Source organism: Cucurbita maxima, unplaced genomic scaffold, assembly GCF_002738345.1.
Source record: "Cucurbita maxima cultivar Rimu unplaced genomic scaffold, Cmax_1.0 Cma_Scf00015, whole genome shotgun sequence".
In the NCBI taxonomy this organism is placed as follows: Eukaryota; Viridiplantae; Streptophyta; class Magnoliopsida; order Cucurbitales; family Cucurbitaceae; genus Cucurbita; species Cucurbita maxima.
This window is the reverse complement of record NW_019272031.1, coordinates 3,771,712-3,790,008: the sequence shown is the minus strand read 5'-3', so window position 1 is coordinate 3,790,008 and position 18,297 is coordinate 3,771,712. Positions and strand designations below refer to the sequence as shown.

The following is an 18,297-nucleotide window of genomic DNA, read 5'->3' as shown; positions in this document are numbered from 1 at the left end:
TGTTCAATAGACTCTTGTTCATAAACTGTTGCAATGAAAAACAGAGACAAAATAGGTAAAAACAGAGACAAGAGAGTCGTCCATGGTCCATCCCATGAATCTTGGCTTCCATTTGAATGGGGGCAATAGACATCGAGCAAGATCTGATAGCCGCAGCTACAGCTACAGCTCCATTCATTGCCCTGCAGATGTCAAGTCAAACAGCATAATAGATGTAACAGGCAGCAGCTAGGACTCCCAACTCAAATTATTGATCTATATGAAGAATCACAAGTTAATGATCGTGATTCTTGAATCCATTCAATGGGAAAATTTCTTTGGAACGTACAATTATTGACCCTTGTTTAAAATAAGGATTTTTCATCTAAATCTTGAAGGACATTTCACAGCAAAGAAGATGGGGTTGCCCCTTTAAGATTGCAATATATTGCTCATGAAATTTTCCATTTTAAATATACAATTTTCAAGCATTAGCCAAGTAATTCTAGCTACACTACTGTGAGAACAAGAGATCATGGGGAAAAACTTGTATAAGCTACAACGAGAGTGTATAGAAATCCATCTAAGGCTAGCTCCGCAATCGTTTTCTTCGATTACCCTCTTCACTAACTCCCTGCAGTCAAAAATTAACAATGTGAGCTTAAAAACAACATAATACTTGCAGCTAACAAGCACCTTGGTACATCACATTAGAGACCAAAAACAATTGTAGACTTCTTGTGAATTACTATCTTTTCATAATTATCTCGTAGTTACATTATTATATACACTTCTTGAGAAATTCAGTGTGAAACTTTTTTATATTTCCAATGACAAAAGGAAAGAAAAGGAAAGCACAGATGACATGTAGATAAGCATATTGGTTGAGGGGAGAAAAACAGAAAAGAAATAAAGCATACCCCTTGTTCGTCTTGGTCCAAATTTTCGGAGGGGACAGCACTAGATTCAGTCCTGCATTTAGCATGCACTATGGGCCCTAACTGAGATTTATCCATGCCTGCTGTTTGTCCATCGGGCGCGTTCATGTAGACAGCACCCCTATACATCCATTCCTCTGTTTCATCACTGTAAAAATCATCAAAAGATTCTCCACATAGTGCACACGTTTTTTGATCTTCATCAGCGGGAACAGCTAGTTCTTCATCATCCTTTTTCTCTACGATGACCTCAGCAGGCAAAAATCCTGGAACTGGCTCAGTTCCCAAGGCTTCTGCACCACTAAGCCACATGATTGTACTTACAAACCACTTCCGAGAAGGCTTTTGCTTCCTACTTTTCGACATACGATTTCTAGTGACATGCCAATCCATATGATTACTATGCTCTTCCTGGGACTTGAACCGAAGGCCACAGGTCATGCATTGTCTAGGAAGATCAGCATACAGAGAAGTTATTGCATATTCATGCCGCACCTTGAGTAGATCTGGATTGAATTCCAACCCAACAGAGTCCTAAACATTTTAACTCTCTTAGTGGAAAAAAAATATAACAGAAAAAAAAAATGACCGAACCTACTAAGCGGGATATTACTCGAATGTATACCTGTACAGAAGCTTGATTGTTCAATGAGATTAAACCCTGGGCCATAAGAGAATTTATCAGGCCAGAAAATGCAGTTCCTGGTTGCTGACCAGGAACAAGGGATCCTGCATTTTGAGACATAGGATGAGGACCAGTTGGTAGAGATGGCAGCGGCCCCCCTTGTAAATGCAAAGTGCTGGGTCTATTATGAACAGGTAAGTTCCATTGCCCAATAGGGGCAGAACTTGACAAACAATCACTAACAACAGGGCGATGTCCTTGTGAACTGTATCCCTGATTCGAGGATGGTGCCATTAAATGTGGTAACGCTGGAGGTACTGCTGATGCACTAAAATTATCCTGCATGTCTGGAGATGGTAGAAATTTAGGTTTTAAAGGGGTGGCCTGCAATTGGTTTCCCTGAGTCAAAGGAATATGCCCAGTATGTTGATTACCAACTTGTGGCAAATTAGTCGCAAGACTTGGCTCTTTATTTCTCAAATTATTCATCTGCTGCTCAGGCAAAAAGGACCTATTTGCACGATTGATGACAGAATTGCTACCGTTTAAAGACTCAAACTGACTCTTATGGTGTCTTGGTACAGGAAATATTGAAGACCTAGAAGGTGGGCAAGAGTCAGGAACATTCACAGGATGCCTTGGGCCCATAGATTGTACAACTGATTGTGACTCCATGCTAGAGTCGAGACCAGAACCCAAGCTTGAAACAATAGTAGGGGACCTATGTACAGCACCATTGGTCAGAAGCTTATCGACAAAATGAGCCATATTCTCACCACCAGATGAAGCGATGCCTCTTCCCGACACGGGCATCTGGAAATTCCTTCCTGTTCCTTTAGTGTTCATGAGGTTCTGGGATGACTGAGAAAGGGGATTGTGCATATTCCAAATATCCTGATGATAGGAAAACAAACCCTACTATAATTAACTTTTGGAATGCAGAGTTCCTACTCCACACCCAACAGAACGATACATATAATTTATTGGGGAATAAAATTACTAAATGCTTGATCTCAAAACTGAATACAGATATGGGACTTACCCCTCTGAAAAGTGATGGTGGTGATTAAAAAAAAAACTAGTGGAAGAAAACGGTAATGTATCACAAATTACAAAGCTCTTACACATGGGATCTAACAGGTTAATTCTACTACCGTATATGATAGGAACCCAATGTTATAGAATAAGTGAAACCATGAGAGATTGAAAACGTGAAATATACTAATTACTTTGATCCAAAGCTAAACTAAGTCGAGAATTATGCACAAAAATGAGAAGTATCGAACTTCAGTGTTATGCTTGATAATGAACTTAAAAAACATGACATGAACAAAGATGCTTTTACAATAACTTTTGGTAAACTCCAAGCAAAAAAAAAAAAAAAAAAACCAGAAGCAAATGATAACAATAATGTGAATGAGAAGGCTGTAGTTATGGAAACATACAGATGTTGATGGGACCCCATCTTCAATCACTATGGAGGAGTCAATAGAAGTAGGTAGCTGAACCTGACTAGACCAATTGTTTCTCATTCCAAGCTCCATAGACATAGCATTTCTTCTGTCGAATCCTAATCTTGTCCTAAATCTTGAAGGTGGGACAGAAGGTTTCAACGCATCATTACTTCTGCCTCTGTCAGCTAATGTGGGACTCATATCTTCCCAATCAAACTCTTCTTCTTCAGTGTTCTGCCAAGTAACTGGAGTCACCTTGTTGTCCATACCAGAAATAGAAAAATGTTCAACCTGTGGTGGATTGTCAGTTAAATAACCTTTTCCTTTATCACTTCCATATGCTTCAATTAATGCTCTCGGTCCCTCAAGGTCACGTCCATTTCTAATATCATACGAAGAAGTACTTTCAAGTCCATTCAAATTCTCCTCAGGATATTGTGTTCTCCTCCTTTTATATGCATCCTCATTTCTATCCATCATTCTAGAACCTTCATATTCATATACATTCTGGAATGGTGAGGCTCTAACTGCTTCAAGGTCATCACCAACTGATTGTAGAGGTCTATCGTGTCCAATTCTTGAAGAAAAAGATGATTTCCCTATCTTTATATTTGCTTTATTTGTTCCAAGAGCAAAAGAATCGTGACCCACGCTTCCCATTGAATTAAATGCTTGAGCTCCACTATGTTCAAGAACATCTGTATGGTCATGGTCATACTCTTCATATCCAGGAGCAAGCTTTTTACCATTAACTTTTAGAGCTGAGGTCCCTCTCGCATCCTGGATAGGCTGCAGAGCTAAAAGCTAGTTACATATTTGGATGTTATTTCTTTGCCATGTATGCTAGGTATTCAAAACAAAACAGAAAATTAACAGTCCTAATTGCATTCAATTAAAGTCGAGGAAGAATGCTGGGAGGTACATATGTTGTGTGTGTATTTTACATGCACGTTTGAAGATATATATGATGACGAAAGATAAATGTACAAAATATAAATTTCATTTGTTGCGACATAATTGCCTCTGCACAGAATCACCAAAATTGAGGAATATGGTTCTATTTCCTCCTTTTTTCTGACATTAAACAAATGTAAATGGTAAATAAGGATACAAAAAGAATAACGAATACCAAGCTTTCTTTAAGGAAGGAATCAAAAATAGCCAAAGAATTATATAAAAGGGCTCTCCTATTAGCAATAATCACTGAAATAGGGAAGTTACATGATAATCGAGAAAGAAAAGCCCAATTAGGAACAAAGGAGATAACAGAATCTCGTTACTTCTGAAAGCTTTAATGCTACCATCAACCTCGGCTTTCATAAGCAATCAACTAAAGCAATCCATAATCAAAATAAATAGAAGAGGTGAAAGAAGGTACCATTTCTTAAGTCCCCAAAAAGCCACAATTTTTTGTCTTGGGAGCTCATTAATAATGATGGAGAAATTTGAAAAGGAATGCACCTTTGACCTCTAGAATGTGGCCATAAAGTCTCAATCCACTTTTTCAAATGCCTTCTCAATATCAAGCTTCTTTTTAAACAAGAAACGAAACTTTTCATTCAAAAAATGGAAAGAGACTAATACTCAAAGGATAAAAGGTCCAAAAGGTGTCAAGAGATGCACTCTAAAGACCATATATGAGGGATTGATTTTCCAAAAACCCACCCACTTATCCAGTCCAAATTATATTGATTTCTTCAATCAAATTTTGTTTTTGGTCAAAACACATCTAAAAATTGTCTGACCAAGTACACCATACACTTTTTAATGAACAATCAAACAATTCGCATTCTCCTGGAAATGTCTGAGACACTATATCATAAGAACGGGTGGAAGAGACAAAGAGATGGAGCAACTGATATGAAAAGTTGCAGATGTAATCCTACCCAATCTTCTTCTGAGTTCCCACCCTAGCATCGTGCAATATTTCAAATAGACCACCAAATACCTCATGCTAGACTAGGAGGGAGGGAGGGGGTGGATTACCAAAAAAACCCACAAATTTGAGAAAAGGGTATCAAGAACCTCAATTTCTCTCCAAAAAAGGCATGACCAATTGATAGAAAAAAAATCCTTACAATATTATCTTTTTCACCTTCACTACACAAATCAACCTAATCCAACCCCCAACACAAATATTAGACGGCTGGAATGGATAAGCCAATTCAAATAATAAAAATAAAAAAAACAACAAAAGGTATATTTTCATTCACTTGAGTTGGTTGCATCCACAAAATGGAGGAGGAAAATAACAAATAACCAACAAAAGGATGCAATATGTTAAATACTTGGATTGATAGTGTCAACCGTAAATGCAGATGAAGCAAACCCAATATTGTATTCTAAATAGCAAAAGAGATAGATGCTCACTTTATCCACCACCGAGTGTTCCAGTTGACGCAAGTATTTTGGATTGACATGAATGCTATGAGTTGGCCGAGGAGACCCAGAAGCCCTTGAGGATGTCAAACCTGAGGACTCTTGTGCTGTTAGCTGAGAAAGTTGAGCTTCAATCTTCCGAAGGATGGATGGTGGAAATACATTTGACCATGTCCCAAAGAGGTGACGCATCGCATTGTGCTGATTAGGATGAACTTGCCTGTAAGCCTCAAAAAATACCTAAGTAACAAAAAAATAAGAACAGATGATTGATGAGAACTCAATGAAACTCACACTAATATCTGAAACATAAGAAACATAAATGTACACCAGAAACCAAAATTTACATACCTCAGGTAAACGAGACGAGAAATAACTAACGTATCCATGCCCAACATTCTTAACAATACTGTCCAATAGATACAATGAAGGAAGTTTTTGGTCAACCGGAACCTGCACGATAATTTGAAGTGATGAACTAGAACATCCGCGTGGTCTCGGGAAATATAAGCATCAAAGAGGACCAAAGCCTAAATTATTATAGCCCAAATCCCCATCAAATCGATAATAAAAAAAGACGTAATAGACAAAAAAAAAGTCCATAGAAACTATTAGAACATACTTCCTTCATATACTACCAGAAATTGAAACGTTCGAAAGAGTCTTCTCAACTCAAATTAGAGGAAAACATAATTACAGAATCAAACCTCGAGAATACGCGTACAAATTAAGTCAGCAATGCCCTTCCCATGTTCTCTCTGCTCATCCGCAAGAACAGTGAGATCCGTAATGATGGGCTTGGAATTAAAGGTGAGCTCCGACAACATAAGCTCGTATAACTGCACGATAAACTCGGTGGAAGGAGGGGGCACATAATCATGACCAGAAACCCTGAATTCGTCTTCCCGCTGCTTTAGCTGAGCTCGAAACCGGTGCGCAATTGAAGAGGGAGGCTTTTGTGGCAACTCATTGGGCATAGCCCTACCGCTGGTGGTGGGGAGTTGGCGGTCGGATGAATATGCTGCAGCTCTAGGGTTTCGTCGTGAAATCAAGAGCTTTTCCAATTCCATGAAACGGTTCATGAATTGCAAAGTGTGTGGATTGAGTTCAGAAATTTATCCCGCCAAGGAGGGAAGAGAATTGAATTAGGGTTTCTTCCCACCATAGAAGAAGAAGAAGAAGCTAGAGAGAGAAACCAAGAGAGAGAAGGAGTCACGGTGTATCTTACTTTAATTCTTCGCCGGTGTAAAGTATGAATTTCCAGGCAATATTTTTGGGTTTTGTTTTCAAATAAGTAATTTTGGAATTTACAGTTTTTTTTTTTTTTTTTAAATCGATAAATAATTTAGAAACTATTTCCCACCATAATTTTGCTTTTATTAAGATAACTATTTTACTCTTTTTAAAACTTATTCTTCAAAAATACATTTATTCTTTAATCCATATTCCTTATTATTTAATTTGTTTTAAACAAATGTCTAAATTTTATTCTTATCTTTTTTTAAAAAAAATAAATCTTAAAATATTTTTTATTCTTAGTTTAAAGTTGATTTTCTTTACACTTTTATAGAATAAAAGTAATGATTTTTATAAAAGAAAATAAATATTTTTTAAAAATTTAGAGTAAGAATATTATCAAAATCATTTTTAAATAAAAATATAACAGACTAACTTTTAAAATTTATTAATAGAATATAGTTTAGCCATGTCTTACGATCACAATTGCATTCTATATCAGGAGGACAGCAATTGTACGACACTTGTTATAACCTGTTGACGTAAGATCGTGTCTCGGATCATGTTTAAGATAAATGTTTTAGAAAATGTGAGTGATGAAATGAAATCAATATTATAGGTTAAAAACGAATAAACAACAACCACAACTTTTATAACATATAATCCAGTAGGAAAAATTGACAATTAGTTACATCCACTAAGTTACCTATTCAAAAGAAAGAAGAGAAACTTGTATTATGATCAACCTTAGATAGGCTCGCACCAAGCATTCCCTGTGGTTTCTGTTCCCGCCCAATTTTGGTCCTTACCTAAAAGAACAAATTCATCAAATGTTATTGAACAAAAAGAAAGCCAATTCTATATTTTAATTATTTATACGAGCATAGCTAGATAAGACACAACTTTATTTTCTTGAATAAGTCAAGAACCTGACATGCAAGATGGACCTAGGTCAAATCAGAACCTAGGTCGACTCGACTAACTTAAAGAACAGCTCAGTCCTAGGCCCGACGCATATAGTCTAAAGGCATGAAGCATGTATAGAACTGATTCCTCATTTAATCAAATCAATTCGTGCAATTCAAGAAAGACTAGCAACTCTGGGTCAAATTCACGAATGAAAATACAGCAAAAACAACATCCAACTTGATAGATATTCTCGAGTAATTTTTGACTCTTTTGAGTGTCATTCCATACATATCAACTTGCTCACCAGCCATCATAACTAGCCGCAGGACAACATTAAATGTTCATCATTTGGACATTATAAACAAGACATTAAACAGTGGTCTGAAATGACCCCAATTGGTTTCCCATGACATCAAATCAATAATGTGTCCTAGACTGCTCTGATTCGTTAACATCACCTCATTTTGGTGTGGTGGGGTACCGTAGGTTGCCATCAACAAGAAACTTAGCCCAGCTGAGCTATCACCACGCAGAAAGTCCAATTCCAATCTCATTATTGTATGGTGCTCACAATACAAACTGTGCCTAATTTGTTATGTATTTCATTGGCCAAAAGCCTGTTCTCAAGAGCCTGAGGGGAGAGCTTTACTTCCAGTTATGGAGTTTTCTTTAGTTTTTGTAGCAGTTCTTCTTCAGGTTTCGGTGTTCTTTTCGGCTGTCACGGCGTCGAGTAGCCACGTTCCAATTGAAGAAACTACAAATTCAAAGCCTCCCCCAAACAATTTCCTTTTTGGAACTGCTTCTTCTTCATATCAGGTGACTCTGTTTTTCTTCTGTTCCTTTTCCTGTTCTTTGCTTGATTTTGAACCATTTTGAGCCATTTCACTTCAGTTTGAAGGAGCTTTCTTGAGTGATGGTAAAGGTCTAAGCAACTGGGATGTTTTTACTCATAAGCCTGGTTAGATTGGTCAAACTGCAAGATTCTGATGCTTCTTTTCCTCTGTTTTTCCTCATAAAAGTGACAGACTTTGAGCTTTGTTGCAGGCACTATTGAGGATGAAACTAATGGAGATATTGCTGTTGATCACTATCATCGCTATCTGGTTAGTCTATGAAATCATTCTCCTCAAGCTTCTTAAGCTCACTTGTCGTTATCCGTTGGCATTTTTATGGAAAATGAGCAAATAACAGGAGGATCTTGATCTTATGGCTTTAATTGGAGTCAACAGCTACCGCTTCTCTATTTCTTGGGCAAGAATACTACCTAGTAAGCTTTAGTCATGCATCTTTATGGGCGTTCGGTTATCGAGTTTATTGTAATTATCAACTTGGTATCGTTCATTTGGATTGGAGTCGTTTCTTGTAGTTGGACTCTTTTTGTGGGCATCTCTCTTGTTTGTTTATGTGTAACTTGTATCCTTGTGGGGATTGATAAACTTGTATCCTGGTGGGGATTGTTGGGAGAGGAGTCCTACATCGGTTGATAAATAAGGAATACGTTTTCAGTGGTACGAGTCCTTTTAGGGAAACCAAAAACAAAGTGGACAATATCATACCATTGTAGAGATATTTGATTCATAACATGATATCAGAGTCATGCCCTTAACTTAGTCATGTCAATAGAATCCTCAAATGTCGAACAAAGAAGTTGCGAGCGTCGAAGGTGTAGTCAAAAGTGTCGAACACAGGGTGTACTTTGTTCAAGGGCTCCAGAGAAAGAGTCGAGCCTCGATTAAGGAGAGGTTGTTCGAGGGTTTCATAGGCCTCAGGGGAGGCTCTATGGTGTACAAGAACTTGTATCTTTGGTAGGAATTGTTTGGAGAGGAGTCCTACATCAGCTAATTAAAGGGTTGATCATGGGTTTTATAAGGAATACATTTTCATTGATACGAGTCCTTTTAGTGAAACCAAAAACAAAGTGGACAATATCATACCATTGTAGAGATTTGTGATTCCTAACATAGTATAAAAGTCATGCCCTTAACTTAGCCATGTCAGTAGAATCCTCAAATGTCGAACAAAGAAGTTGTAAGCCTCGAAGGTGTAGTCAAAAGTGTCGAACAAAGGGTGTACTTTGTTCAAGGGCTCCAGAGAAAGAGTCAAGTCTCGATTAAGGAGAGGCTGTTCGAGGGTTTCATAGACCTCAAGGGAGGCTTTATGGTGTACTTTGTTCGAGGGGAGGATTGTCGAAGACATGTTCTTTGTCTGTATCATATGTTATCTATATTCATACTTCTTGGATCTCTAGTACCTTTTGAAACTATGAACTTACAGAAGGAAGATTTGGGGAGATGAACAAGGCTGGGATTGATCATTACAACAAGCTCATCGATTCTCTTCTCGAAAGAGGTTTTTGATGTCCTCACAAGCTGAAAGACACTTAAAATCATCACTTACAGTTTATCTGTCCTTCCCATAAGTCATACAAACATCCATGTGTTCTGCTTTCAGGGATAGAACCATTTGTGACATTGACTCACTATGACATCCCTCAGGAACTTGAAGATAGATATGGAGCCTGGCTGAGTCCCCAAGTCCAGTATGATACAAACTAGCAATACTCCATCAACTCCACTCCAGTTTTGAACACTTTTTGCCCATCAGTCCTGCAGAAACTGAACAAAGAACTTCACATATTCATATTTTCAGGGAGGACATCAGATATTATGCTGATATCTGCTTTAAATCATTTGGAGATCGAGTCAAGTACTGGGTCACCTTCAACGAGCCAAATGTTCAGGTTATTCGTGGCTACAGGAAAGGGACATTTCCTCCGTCACGCTGTTCGAGCTCATTTGGCAAATGCAAGCATGGAGACTCAGCAAGAGAACCCTTAGTAGCTGCTCACAACATTATTCTATCACATGCTGCTGCTGTCAACACTTACAGATCTAAATACCAGGTAATCAGTTTAACAAGATACTGTCTAGTCTCTTAACCTTGGAGAGAATCTGTCAAATTAGATTGATCTTGTTTGCAGGCCAAACAAGGAGGTGTTATAGGAGTAGTTATCAATGCTGTGTGGCACGAGCCGATAAGCGACTCATTCGAAGACATATCAGCAGCTGAGAGAGCTCACTCTTTTTATATGAATTGGTAACACTCAAGGCTCACAATCAACATCATTCCATTGGCCCTGCTGAATATACATCACTAAACTACAATGTTTAAAACTCAAATGCAGGTTCCTAGACCCAATTATATTTGGGTACTATCCAGCAGAAATGGAGGAAATTCTAGGATTTGATTTGCCTCGCTTTTCAACAGAAGATCAAAAGAAGCTGAAAAATGGAGCAGATTTCATTGGCATCAATCACTATACAAGCTTCTATGTAAAAGACTGCCTATATTCGGCCTGTGAACCGAAATGGGGGTCGTCTAAGATATAAGGTTTTGCTCTCTGTACACCAATGAAGGAAGAAACCTCAATAGGAGAACCTGTGAGTCATTTCGAAATGTTCTTGCCTTTATCCAACCAGCATTGATATCAGGCAAAATAACTAGAATGTTTTTCATTTTGTAGACTGAAATTTCTTGGATATACGTCTATCCTCAAGGAATGAACAAAATTGTTACTTACATAAAGGAGAGATACAACAATATACCAATATTTGTGACAGAAAATGGTAAGTGAAGGCAGGACAAAATTTTAAGTTTTGGCAATACATTTTTTCACATTACCTCACAAACTATTGTGTTTTTCATGCAGGTTATGGGGAGAAGGATAAGCCCAATACACAAACAGAAGATTTACTCAATGATACCAGAAGAGCAGATTATATGAGCAGTTACCTAGGTGCCTTGGAAACATCAATGAGGTATAAGCAATGCTACAATACTGTCAACATACTTCATCTACTTCTTTAATTTCTTCCATCCATATTCTCCCTTCATGTTGTTTCTCATCATCCAACGCTCCCACCATAATTCAGATATAGAAGAGGAATAGTCCCGCATTGGCTTATTAAGAGGAAGATTCATGGGTTTATAAGTAAAGAACACTATCTCCATTGGCAAGAGGCCTTTCGAGGAAACCAAAAGCAAAGCTATGAGAGCTTATGCTCAAAGTGGACAATATCATACTATTGTGGAGATTCGTGATTCCTAACATGGTATTAGAGTTATACTCTTAACTTAGTCATGCCAATAGAATCCTTAAATGTCGAATAAAGAGTGTACTTTGTTCGAGGGCTCCAAAGAAGGAGTCAAGCCTTGATTAAAGGGAGGCTCTTCGAGAGCTCCAAAGAAGGAGGTATCAGGGGAGACTCAATGGTGTACTTTGTTCGAGGGGAGGATTGTTAAGGATTATTAAAAGGAGTAATTCCACATTGACTAATTAAGAGGAAGATCATGAGTTTATAATAAGGAACACTATCTCCATTAGCATGAGGCCTTTTGGGGAAACCAAAAGCAAAGTCATGAGAGCTTATGCTCAAAGTGAACAATATCATACCATTGTGGAGATTCGTGATTCCTAACAAAGTCATCCTTTAGAATGGAAGGACACAATTGTACAACCTAGACACAGTTGTAAAATCTAAATAACAGATCTTGTTCAAGTATGGTTGTAGAAAAAAAGTAATGCTGAAAAGTAATAAATAAATAAACTATCATTTTTTTAGCAAACTACATTTGAAAACCTAACAATTAAATAAACAATTTAGACAAACTACTTATTCCTTCAAAAAGAATCTCTGGAATTTTTCCTGAACTCTGGTCCATGAAATCAGGAATCAGTGTCAAGAACATCTAAGAATGAGAAATCTATTCAAGGGTGTCTTAAGCTCATCTCAAATGGTCTAGGAATCTCTCCATAAACTTTCTCTACTCTTCTTCTTTGGTTCAAAATCTAATCATCCAGCTCAAAAAACATTATATCTTTCAAACAAATACTAAACATAAAACTAGTTTCAGGAGAATGATTTCACTTGGGCAACTAACTACTTTGAGGAAGGGTAAATTAGTCGATAAACAGACATTTAGACCCATAATTTATTCGAGGGCCATAAAAAAGTGCCTTCAGCTAAAAAAAAAAAAAATACTGATTTGCACCATGTCACACCATGATTGGGAAAGGACAAGAGATCTAATGCTTCGAGGAGCACCACCTATAGACTATATACTTATGAATTCATGCATATAACATCAAACTTGATTACAACCACTGAGAGTACAGAACGAAAAGCTTGAATTTTAACTATATCCATTCAAGTGTCCAATAGAAAACAAGAGTTTCGCTTTGTGTACCCATGATTGAATTGAAGCTTGTCCGGATTGTATTTAATGTGGTGCTTGTTTAGGGAAGGAGCAGATGTGAGAGGATACTTCGCCTGGTCTTTGCTGGATAACTTCGAATGGATAAGTGGATATACTGAAAGGTTTGGAATTTACCATGCAGATTATGCAACTCTGAAGAGAACTCCAAAGTTTTCAGCCTTTTGGTACAAAAATTTCATTGCCCAAAATTTGATGGGCAACAATGTCAGTGCAGTTGCATCCAGGAAAGTGACCTAAGCAAGCAGAGCCCCATCAACTATATGAAAATTGCTTACGTAATTGCCTGTGCAAAACGGATTGGATTATCGAATGCTGTTAGTTTCATTCATTAATCGTCTATAATGCTGGTTATAGATGGTATCTTTGTAAGTAGAAGACTTCATTTCAGAGCAAATAAAAGAGTATCTTTCTTAACTCTTTTTTGTGTGTGCTGTGGATGATGGGAATAAACTTACAGATTTGAAGAATGTTGGCCAATGCAAAACGACGGCTTCAAGTCAATATCCAGCTATAATTGTTCCTGCTTCCACCAAGGAGTCCCAGCATTGTAAATGTGTTCCATCGAATCCCATGATATCTCATAAGCCTGCAGTCCAATAGCCATGGCTGGTTCTTTTCCATGCCTGGAAATCCACTCTGTCACTGCAATTTCTTTATCTTCTTCACTTGCATACTCTTTCTTACATTTTCCAAAAGGACTCAACCCAGGATTAGCCATCTCTGCAACTGCTGCAGGCATGTACATGGAATCGCCAACCAATGGTGCTCCACAATTGGCCAGTTGTGCTCGAATCTGCATCACCGGAAAACGTCAAATTTATTTTAAGAACAATTTTCAAAGGTGTCCCAACGCTGAATGCAAGAATTTATGAAGATGGTTTTCAAATAATAGAAGTAACTATAGCAACAGAATGACTAGCTAACAGAGAACCTGATGTGTCCGACCAGTCAAGAGGTTGATTTTGCATTCATATGCTTTCGTTTTGGAGGGCCACCCACATTCTTCAATACAGTATTTTGCTTCAATATCAGCACCCGGCCATGAAACCTCTCTGCATTCCAATACCTCAAGCTGACACAAGTTGTATCCATCAATACAATCTGCAAGCAGAAGATGTATCAAACCACCAAAGGATTAAACTGCCAATGAGCTGGGGGCAACACTGCTGTAGATGTTGGGTTGGGAGGGAGTTTAAATGTTAATATGATTAGGACAATCATTTGCATATTGAATTCTTGGCAGAACACTAAAGACTCGTTTGCTAATTGCTTTGAGTTTATTGCTACAAAATAATTATCAAACAGGTCTACGTATACGTATGTTCTCCAAGATATCAAAGTGCAACAAATTCTACAAAGAAATATTCTATTCTTATTTGAATGCTTGATCGAGAGACTTGCCTTCTGAAACAAGCCTTGGAGCAATATTAATTGGCCGCATATAGTGTGTTATTATTCCTATTGGCACTGGAGCAGCAGCAAGAGCAAGATAAAGCTTCTTAACCTTTTTCTCCTGTTAATCAAAAATTGTAAAGCATTCCTATCAAATTAAGAAATCAAACGCGTTGAGACAAATAAAGTAACTTAACCACTATGTTCAAACTCAAGAAATGAGTTCATGAAACTCACCCTGATTTTACGATGGAAGACAGAGCAATATTCTTTTGTCCGTGCTAGAATGACGCTGTAAAAGTGTAAATGAATCAAAACAAGTATTCCCTATGGAGGCAGTAGACATAAAAATATCAATAAGAAACATCATTACCAGCCTTCAGTACAGTTGTCAATCTGATGGGTCGTCCACAACGGAGATGTTAATCCTAAAGCACGAGTTGCAAAGGTTGCACAACTTTCTTCAATGTTGTCAGTAGTGCCTCCAACCTGACAGGATATTTGTCGTGCTTAATAGCTAAAAATTAATGTTCAGCTAGATGGAATTGATGTAAATAAATTGTGTCATCCTCTACAAAGTTTTACTTAGATCAGAGGTGCCATGTTGAAAGATCTATAAACTTATCCACATCACCAAACTACCTACACCAATCTTGATCAAATCTTGAAGAATGTTACAATAAGAAATAATGCATGAACAGTCATCACAAATAGAAGGCAATAATTCTTGATTAATGGTTCGAGCATTCAACCACAGACCGATGTACCAGCAGGTTTGTCCAAAACCACATAGGACTCTGTCACAGCAATAATTCTCGATTTCCAGTCAATTTCATAGCACCTGATTGATTGTAAAGTTCAACTAGCATTATTCCAATATGAACATCATTTTTTTTTTAAAAGAAAAACAGGCAGTTCATGTCACCTTGGAAAGCGCTTGGGGTGCACATGAATACGCAAGTATGTTCCAACCTCCACAAACTCATCAATGCGAGTTATCCTGAAAGTCTTCTGTGCTTCCCTCACTGTTTTCCCTTTGATAGATTTTCTCCCTTTCAAAAATGATGGTTCTGTAAACTTTTTGAATAATCTAATTTGCTCAGGGGTTGCCGTTGGCGGAGGCTGGGGGCATACTAGGGCATAATATACTGCACCAAAATGAATGAGGTCTGCAACATACCTTCACTCACCAAAACTATTAGTTCATTGATTCATCTTAATTTGATTTCAATTTTATGTTGTAACATCAATAGTTATGAACAACTAAAATATAGTACAACTTACAGAGGAGGAAGATCCAAGGATTTAGCGATGTACTCCATAACAGGCCCCCCTTCCAAAACAACCAGATGTTCAACTCGTGGTGGTCCACTGAATGAGGGGCATGGAAGCAAACGATGATATTGGGGATACCTGAAATTAATTTCATCCTGAGCATGCTAAATACTAAAGGAATCACAGAAAGGGAATTCAATCCCAAAAATTGGGAGATTAAAAAAATCCAAAAACAAATCTAGATTACAGCAAGTTCATTAAGCATATAAGAGAGTAATCAGCAAAGGTGCCAGGAAACATTATCTCCTTCCTTTATCTGACAGCATGAAGGGAAATTGAAGTTTGGAGCTACTAACAGGTAAGTCAGTTTTGACCAGAAGTTTCCAGTGCCAGCCAGTGGAGATAGGCTCAATGCTCATTATTCATAATCCATATATATTGTTAGATACCATGAATCTCCACAATGGTATGATATTGTCCACTTTGAGCATAAGCTCTCAAGATTTTGCTTTTGATTTCTCTAAAAGACCTCATACCAATAGAGATGTATTTCTTACTTATAAACCCATGATCGTTCTCTTAATTAGCCAATGTGGGACTCCCTCCCAACAATCCTCAACAATCCTTCCTTTGAACAAAGTACATCATAGAGCCTCCCTTGAGGCCTATAGAACCCTCGAACAGCCAGCCTTTAATTGAGACTCAACTCCTTTCTCTGGAGCCCTCGAACAAAGTACACCATTTGTTCGACACTTGAGTCACTTTTTTACTACACATTCGAGGCTCACAACATCTTTGTCCGACATTTGAGGATTCAATCGACATAAATAAGTTGAGGGCATGATTTTGATATCATGTTAGCCACCACGAATCTCCATAATGGTATGGTCTACTTTGAGCATAAGCTCTCATCGTTTTGCTTTTGGTTTCTCTAAAAGGTCTCGTACCAATGGAGATTTATTCCTTACTTATAAACTCATGATCATCCTCTTAATTAGTCAATGCAGGACTCCCTCCCAAGAATCCTCAACATGTACTACATATGGTTCGAGCCATCAGCCACGGAAGTTCTTTAAACTAAAAAAATCTTCCATTTCAATTTTCATTCTGCAACTTTCGCCACAAGACAACCATTACCCAAATGAACGAGTTATATAAACTACAAATCTTGGAATGACCAACGACGAAATCTCCCACAACCATTAAAATAAACATTCAAACAATCGAATTTGGTAAGGAAGGAAGAATTACATAAACCAATTAAGACTCGTAATGCCACATTTATATGATTTCCTCAGTTCACCGATGAGTAAACAAAGTGAAAACACAACTAAACAACAGTCCTCCCATTCAAACTATCCATCCAACAAATAAAAAAGAAGGTGCAGAAAAAAAAGTTCAGCGTTACCCGCTCTCAGCAAAAGTAGTAGCAGTTTGTGTAACTGCAACATCTGTAACAGAGGATTCGCAAGGGAATGCGCTGCTCTTCGAACTCAGAGAACGCCGAGCAGCAAAGTAATTGCCGCAAACAGTAGCACTGAAATTAGCACGAGTTCTTGCCAAAGTGCGCTGCAGGGCTAGTGACGTACTGAGGCCACGGCAACCGTTGGCGGCCACCAGAGCTATGTTCATGGAAGCCAGCATCCTTCGGAGGTTTGGGAGCTGGAATGGGCTGGCGAGAGCAAGAATATGCTTGTTATCCTCCTTCCCCGATAGGATAATTTCGGTCTTTCACAATTTTACCATAAATTAATAAGTTGGATTAATAAAAATAACTTAAAAAATAATTTTTTTTAAATACTCTTTAAAAATATATATATATAATACCATTAAAACTTTTATTAAATTATTTTTATGGTTATAATGAAAATAGTAACCATTTATCTAATTTATAAATAATATTTATTTTAATTCACTTTTTTTTTCTTAATCTTTATTAAAAAAAAATCAAATTTTCTTCCTTTTTAAATATCAAAATTGTAAATAAAAATTTGTGTATTTTCAAATTTTTACATTTTAATATTTGATTCTTTTCAAATTTAAAATAAATTTAAATAAGAAAATCTCAATTCTTGTAATTCATTATTCAATAGCATTTCTATTTAAAAGATAATATGAATTTATTTAATTTATTTATTTTAGATATTATTAACAACTTTTTTTATTTAAATTATAATAAATATATTTTATTTAAAGTTATTGACGACAACGTAACACTAGCAATAATCAAAAAGATAATTAAAATATTAGGTTAAGTCGAAAATTTACTTATTATTTAAATAATATTTATATTTTTTCGAAAGCTATAATATTATTATTGATTTTCTAAATATTTAGAAACTTTTATTCATGAAGAAATTTATTAGAATGTTTTATAAATTTTTTTAAAATACTTTTAAAATTTTAGTCAAATTTTAAAAATTTTAAATCTAATTAACCATTTAAAAAATGTCAAATATGTATTAAGGTTAGGAAGAAACAAATACAATTTTATAATTAAAAAGCACAATTTAAAAAATAAAGAAAAATTCAATTTAAATTTCTAAATTTTGTTTAAACTAATAATGATGTAAATTTATATTATGAATTTTATAGTGCATTTATCTACATTTATATTACATTACTAACATTACAATTCTTTATTTTTTAAAAAATATAAACACATTATTTTAAAATAATTTTAAAATAGTGGGTCTAAATTCATTCATTAAAAAATTAATTGAATTACGATGTTTAATATAATATTATTAAAAATAAATAAATATATTAGAATTTACATTGATGTAATTATTAATTTATATTTTTTAGTATTAGTATAAATTAAAATTTTTTA

At 36.4% G+C, this 18,297-nt stretch overlaps 3 protein-coding genes across 7 annotated transcripts; 1 reads left to right on the top strand and 2 right to left on the bottom strand.

Annotated features, from left to right (window-relative positions):
• Positions 1-256: 256 nt before the first annotated feature.
• On the bottom strand, positions 257-6,621 carry LOC111490062 (polyadenylation and cleavage factor homolog 4-like). Its single transcript, XM_023138519.1, has 7 exons — positions 6,083-6,621; positions 5,727-5,828; positions 5,367-5,615; positions 2,988-3,785; positions 1,543-2,436; positions 900-1,451; positions 257-613 (listed from the first exon to the last, which is right to left on the bottom strand). The coding sequence occupies exons 1-7, from the start codon at positions 6,455-6,457 to the stop codon at positions 569-571; spliced, it is 3,015 nt and encodes a 1,004-aa protein (XP_022994287.1). The 5' UTR covers positions 6,458-6,621; the 3' UTR covers positions 257-568.
• A 677-nt stretch (positions 6,622-7,298) lies between these two features.
• LOC111490064 (RNA pseudouridine synthase 6, chloroplastic-like) lies at positions 7,299-17,185 on the bottom strand. 5 transcript variants are annotated; one of them, XM_023138523.1, is made up of 10 exons: positions 16,873-17,185; positions 15,474-15,602; positions 15,115-15,369; positions 14,949-15,030; positions 14,563-14,678; positions 14,427-14,481; positions 14,199-14,310; positions 13,729-13,898; positions 13,253-13,590; positions 7,299-7,420 (listed from the first exon to the last, which is right to left on the bottom strand). In XM_023138523.1, the coding sequence occupies exons 1-9, from the start codon at positions 17,106-17,108 to the stop codon at positions 13,306-13,308; spliced, it is 1,440 nt and encodes a 479-aa protein (XP_022994291.1). In that variant the 5' UTR covers positions 17,109-17,185; the 3' UTR covers positions 7,299-7,420; positions 13,253-13,305. The 5 variants fall into 5 exon arrangements, with proteins under 5 accessions (XP_022994291.1, XP_022994292.1, XP_022994289.1 ...); XM_023138524.1 differs by lacking the exon at positions 7,299-7,420 and adding an exon at positions 10,072-10,135; XM_023138521.1 differs by lacking the exon at positions 7,299-7,420 and adding an exon at positions 12,520-13,080.
• Positions 7,944-13,208, top strand: LOC111490063 (beta-glucosidase 47-like). The gene is given in 12 exon segments (XM_023138520.1): positions 7,944-8,336; positions 8,412-8,478; positions 8,565-8,623; positions 8,712-8,787; positions 9,795-9,869; positions 9,972-10,059; positions 10,170-10,422; positions 10,501-10,616; positions 10,705-10,960; positions 11,044-11,146; positions 11,230-11,338; positions 12,821-13,208. Coding segments are annotated over 12 exon segments (1,575 nt in total). The 5' UTR covers positions 7,944-8,177; the 3' UTR covers positions 13,035-13,208.
• Positions 17,186-18,297: the final 1,112 nt, after the last annotated feature.